The 6,502-nt window shown below is 36.9% G+C and overlaps 1 protein-coding gene across 1 annotated transcript; it reads right to left on the bottom strand.

The window, feature by feature from the left end:
* Window positions 1-341: 341 nt before the first annotated feature.
* On the bottom strand, window positions 342-4,646 carry LOC126824576 (uncharacterized). Its single transcript, XM_050553818.2, has one exon. It carries the CDS (start codon window positions 3,955-3,957, stop codon window positions 2,200-2,202), a length of 1,758 nt encoding a protein of 585 aa, XP_050409775.1. The 5' UTR covers window positions 3,958-4,646; the 3' UTR covers window positions 342-2,199.
* Window positions 4,647-6,502: the final 1,856 nt, after the last annotated feature.

The raw sequence follows: 6,502 nt of genomic DNA on the forward strand, positions 1-6,502 counted from the left end.
AGTACCGTTGCTACGATAATAACAATCTACGCTACATTTTGGCAATACTTCAAACACTCATAACTTCGAACAGAATAAAGTAATTTGGTTTAAATTTTTAAAATTATAGTATTTTATCAACAACATAATGCATCTTTAATTTAAAAAAGGGTTTAGAGAGGGAACTGGAAACCCAAAAGCTAATCAGCAATATTGTCATAGACACCCACCCCCGTCCCTGGGCCTCTAATTCTATGATTTGACGTCATTATTTACAAGGTACCCATACTTCTGGAGTAATGACACAAGACACAACATCCTGTGGACATATTTCTAACCTATATTGAAGAGAAAAGTCTGCATTTTTAAAAAGTAACAATTTATTAGTAATATGCATAATTTGCTGGTATGTGATAACATTGAATTGTATTATGTCATAACATCATTACGTTTGTTATTTACAAATAAAAATAATATAATGATTGGCGCACAAAGGTAAATACTAAATATGCATTATCCTTAAATGCCAATTATAAAAGTGAGTAGAAAATTGGGGTTAAAGGTTAAACATTTAAATATAAATCATCATTATGATACATATTTCACCTTCAAAGCGGCAACTTCAAGGAGAAATTTGGCGTCTCGTGGTGTATATATTTATTATAACTGTACAATATATAGATCTCTGATAATATATTATAGCACCTTTATTTATATATCAATAGTTGACCTTTGACATAATGAACTTTTCGAATTTTTGTTATTTACGTCTAAGATCTTTAGTCTTTATTTTGCTTACGGCTCATAGATACGGGTCTATACACAATAAGCGATTACCGATTTGTTCGATATATAAGCATAGGGTCAATGTTATTCTATTACTACCCGTCGGCCATTCTTTATCGATCCGTTATGCAATTATCCAACCTTGTCGATTGAATATGTAAGTTATTTATATACAAAGGTAAGTTATCAAAATAAAGAGGTAGATAAAGGGTATATGTAAAAACTGAGGGGGGGGGGGGGGGGGGCGGGGGTTGGTAATCAAGTCGAAGTCAATAAAATAATTGAAGGTGGATCAAACAAAATGCATCGCAATTGGAAATCAAAACATGAACTTATACCCCCGAGATGAAATATACCAGCGTAGATCCGTAAATATAAATAAGGAACCAAGGTTCTGATACTAATCAAGCAACATCGTGATTTTATTGTCTACAATAAATTTTGTACCAACCGAAAAAAAAACCCAACAGAACAGTCATCCCTTATAGATCTATGCAGTTTTGGTAAGTTAGTCCACTATTTCATCATGGGCGCCATGACATAATTCATGGTGACTTACAGATGCTAGCGATAATTTCAAACAAGGGTATGCGAAAGACAAGGTGGGTAATTGAAAGGGGTATGCCTTCATTAGAAAAACATGTTACAGACCTACCAAATTTTCAAATTGTCTTAATGTATTATTGTAAAATCTACGTCAGTTTTTCTGATAAGTTGACATGTAAGTTTTCTAAATGTATAATGGCAAAATCTACGTCAGTTTTTCTGATAAATTGATATGTAAGTTATTGAATCCCATTCAATATATAAAAAAAAAACAATACGTGCAAGTATGAGTTAAGATGATATATAAATAGCGTTTATACTAGTATTATATTGTTTTCTATTGTTAGTAAAAATAGTATTTCATTAGATCATGTACTATCAAGTACATTAAATAGTTTTTAATGCACAAAATAAGATATTATAATCCGTCAAGTCCGCTCCTAGTGAATCCCATTAGCTTAATCCTCTTGCGTAATCCATTTTTACAATAGGGGGATTATTAATTAGAATAAATGTATATATAACTTACAATATAATAATAACACATTCCAGACAGGTTACTGATATATACGTATTATTATATTATGCATTGTCACCTCAGGTCCATGTCCTCGCGTCAATTCCTGAATCAGTTTCCATCACAGTCCAATCTTTTCGTTGATATTATCAATACAATTTGCAGTTTCTATGACATAAAATCATTAAAGTTTAAATTATTAAAATCCAGCTGCAACATATCCATTGATAAAATCGCCACTAACAGAGTTCCGTGCGTAGTTTGAACAACATTTTATTTGCAACATAGTAAAGTTATTTATTATCCAGTTTAAAGTTGTTATCAAAAACACACTTTGGGTCCACAATATCTCACCAAAACACCAGAATAACTTAGTATAAAGCGAATCCTTCGGCATCACCATTACGACCCTTACTAGCCATAAGTTCATTTAAATCATAGGTCGACTGGCTGTCATGTGGCCCAATGTGTCTTTTTTCTTCCATTAAACTCCTGGAAAAGGCTCTTTCGTGTTTGAACTGATTTTCGAATCTACGGAAATCGCGCGGCACATGTGGGTCATTTTTGTCGGCCAAACCACGTGGTACTTCAGACATATATCCTATGCTATCTGTAGAGATATCACTTGGGTTACCCTTTCTCTTTGATTTCTTTTCTTTGCGATTCTTTTTGGCCTTCTTTTTGTCGAGTGTTCTGCTTCGCTCGACTGGTGCTGGTACGGATCGTGATCGTTCAACATAGTAGAGTGGTACCCTGGATGGATAAGGATAATAGTCGTAAGGTGAAGTCATTTGTTGGGGATAAGCTTCACCGTTACGTATCACTGTAGGGTAGTAATTAGGGTGGTGCCGCATTTCATGCTGCTCTTTACGACTAACTCTTGGTTTTCTCGGCCCCTTTTTGTCATAATCGGTCGGCGGTGTTCTTGGTCTGGAACTGACCTCGCTTGAAGCATCGCCTCCGTCGCCATTTACAACCTTTCTAGCGAAATTGAAATCTGGAGAAGATGATCTGGAAGAAGCTTGATCATGTGCTGAATGAGAATGAGAAGCAGATGATTCTGATCCTCTTCGACGATTTCTCTGTTTTACCAGATGAGGAGGAGGTCCATCAATGATCATTGGTGGCGGTGGTGGCGGCACTAACATGTATGGCTCCTTCAATCTGGAAACGACTTTTGGCCTAAGAAGAGAGGGTGGGGGTGAGAAAAAGCGAGGTCTGACATGTACTGGAACTGGCATAGAACGTACCGGAATAACATTTTGTCGTGGTCTTGGTAAAGTATGGATAACAGTGGGTGGCGGAGCAGGTCTAGATGTGGCGAAACTGTATGCTGATCTTCTGTCGACACTACGAGCAGAGAGGGGAGGTGGGGATGTAGCACGTATTCTCTCGCCTTCATTATCCGATACCACTTGCTCAACAGAGTATTTTTTTACCGGCGATGTTTTGGTTGAATAAAAATATCCCTGCTGGGGTGGCGTTTCATAAAACTCCGGAGCAGCATTCTGTCGAATTTCACCTGATACTAATCTCATGGGTATAGCATCGCCGTTGCTGTGGCCATTTACCGCTGATTTCAGGGTGTTGGTTTGAACCTCTCCGTGGTAAGAGTGAGTAGTTATGGACCCGTTTACTTTCTGTTTGCTTATCCTATCAGCTGTGGATGTAGCATGTACCAGATCCAAGGCATCTCTATCTGATTCACATACAAATCCGTGACACTCGAGAACCTTTTTACCTTGGGTACGGCGTGTGATGGCTGTAAATACGGCGGGTCGTTTGGCATTCGATCCTTTTGACGCAGGGGAACTCAAAGACACAAATTTAGAAACTTTTTCCTTCTTATCATTGTCTATGTACGACACACAGCGTACTGCGGCACATAAATTTAGAGAGGTTATCGGAAATAAAATAACTTCTTTTGATCGATCGGCATACTCCAGTTGTAATCCACTTGGCAAGACAGTCAAATACGACATGATCCCTTCAATTTTCGAATCATCATCAACAGGATAGCGGGTTTTCAGGGGCTGTTGAACGGATTCAAGACCCTCTGATGTTTCCATTGGCACCGCAGTGCCAATAAACAACACCCTACGGCGAATAAGTTCGTCTTTCACCACCATTTTGAATTATTACAAAAGTTACTCCGATCTAAGAAAGTTTTTGTTTTCTTTTTTATACACTTGAATATTCACAGCCGCGGTATGAAGACAGCGGCCTGGCTATGAGACAGCCCACGACTCCTAAACTATAACTGTTAAAATCTTTGTGTACTGACCTCCTTTGCCATTTGTGTAGAGGGAGTAGTTAATTCTCGCTACCTGAGTGACGTCGTCAAATTACCCAAGTCCTCACACAATCCAGTGACTCATTAACTAGCAAACTGATTTGGTAGAAAGAAAACGGTGAAAGACACATGCACATAAAATAAAAAATACGTCCGCTCGCTAGATATTGTTCGCTCCTTTTGTTAAATCCATTTAATAGCCACTGGATATTTTCGCCACGCTGTCAAACTACTATCTGACGACCAGGGCTGTCTTTACAGACGGCTTCACACACTATCTGTCAGTGGGTATGAACAAATTCCTTGTTCACCACGCATGACTTGCGCGCTGACAAGAAAACCGGTTTTGCGGCTAAATAAAGGGTATTATTACAGCGAAATGTGACCTAGTACGTATTCAAACCCACAAGTATAAGGTAGCCCCGTGTGTCACACACAGTGTAAATACGATACGATTTACATGTAGACTAGACTGTCCATCACTGCAGGTGTGATAATTGAGTTTTACTGCGAAGTTCCCATTTAAGTCACGTTCACACCGTAGGATTTATTGTTTTGTCTAGTTTTATCTGATCACCATAACAAAAGATCACAACAATACTATAAATTATACATACCTGAAATTAAGTTGTCAATAGGTTTGACTGAAGGGACTAAAAAGTAGAATCACAGTTTAATTAAACCTTATACGAATCATGAATAATGAATATGCAATATTTCAATGAAGATTATAAATGGGGTCCCTTGTATTATAATAATGAGATTGGAGAATGTTGATTTATTTTAGCTACAAAAATTGTTTCCAATATTTGTCCAAAAATAATTAAATTAATGGAATGTTATTTATTCAACACTTCTAACCTAACAGTCTAATTATCAGAGGGAGTAAATTACATGAATTTTATATTAAGTTCTCAGTAAAAGACTACTGCTGATGTCTTCCTGGACACCCATACTATATGGATGGGGAAATCATATGAATTTTATATTGTGTCCACACTAAACGACTACAGATGTGTTACAAAAACTTACTAACGATTGGGAAAATTATGAATTTTATACTATGTTCTTAGTAAAAGACTACAGCTGATGTCTTACAGAAAATATACTAACGATCGGAAAAATTATGAATTTTATACTAATAGTCACTAACAAGAAAATTATTTTGAATTGTTAACAAGATTACAAATTTCAATATCGTTAGCCCTGAACTGGGGGGGGGGGGGGCAAGTGTCGCACCTTTCAAATTGTAACTTCGCCCAGAGCAAATTAGAACTTGGACTGAGCCCATTGATGTATGATTCTTGTTTTAACTTTTAATTGTGTTCCCCACATACAAGTTAATGTTCGCAGATTAGAGCAGCGATATAAACAACTCTTAATCCCTATGATAAACATCGGTGTTAAATTACGTCATCAACATGGTCGCGTCTATGTAATATGTACAAATAAACTGTTATCGATAAGGCGCAATAAAATAGAAATAATACTTTAATTGCAAAGATTAAAGTTAGAGTACAGTCATTAGCAGTGTCTAGGTTGAATTCAGTTCTATCTCCACGTCAAATTTAACCACAATTACGGAGTTAACACTTACCGCTAATTGCTCGAATTTTGGGGGTGGACAAATAAATAAAACCCCATCGTAAATCCTTTTTATTCATCCCTCTAAGTGTTTTCTCCGTGACCAAAACGAAGATACATGCTATATATATATATATATATATGTTTGTTCCATCACCGTTTGTTATGTCTAGGGGTTTGTTATGTATTTATCCTGCGTTACTCATGCTTTTTACATAAATGAAGCTATAAGAGGGAAACGTTATTAAGTTTTAAAGTATTACATTTTGAAAGTTTTTCGTTCAGTATTCAGATACACTGGGCTTGAAATCAAATATAACACTAGAAGAGTTTCCAATGGCGCTTTCTATAGATAAATGTGTTGAAGTTATTGTGGGTCTATTAGGCAATTTAATGTATTGCTTTTCTCGTTCGTTAAAAATATAAGACATGCAGTATTTTAAAATAAAAACAAATTTAGATGGTTGTGTTGTTGTTCTTATCTTAGTATTAAACGTCCGCTTCTAACGAAGGTGATATCGCAGACAAGTTATCTTATTTTCATTTTTGATAATTTTAGCGCACGCGCAGGGGTCTTTCCTGTGGGAGTACCCGGAGTAAACCCACGAGGTTGAGAAGTCGTCCCTATCTCCAAGCCACATAAGCTCACACCAGGGATCAAAACCACAACCACAACCACAAGTGACCGGTCAGCAAGAGGTCGAAGCGCGACACTGTAGACCACTAGGCCATCCCAACCCCGCTTTAGATGGTTCAACAGATGGGCCAATTTATTCTGTCTGTGCATTTTATTACAT

This window comes from Patella vulgata, chromosome 6 (genome assembly GCF_932274485.2).
Source record: "Patella vulgata chromosome 6, xgPatVulg1.2, whole genome shotgun sequence".
NCBI lineage: Eukaryota > Metazoa > Mollusca > Gastropoda > Patellidae > Patella > Patella vulgata.

Excerpts from the sequence above, each read along its gene's own strand:
- LOC126824576 (XM_050553818.2), bottom strand. The coding sequence starts at position 3,957 with ATGGTGGTGAAAGACGAACTTATTCGCCGTAGGGTGTTGTTTATTGGC.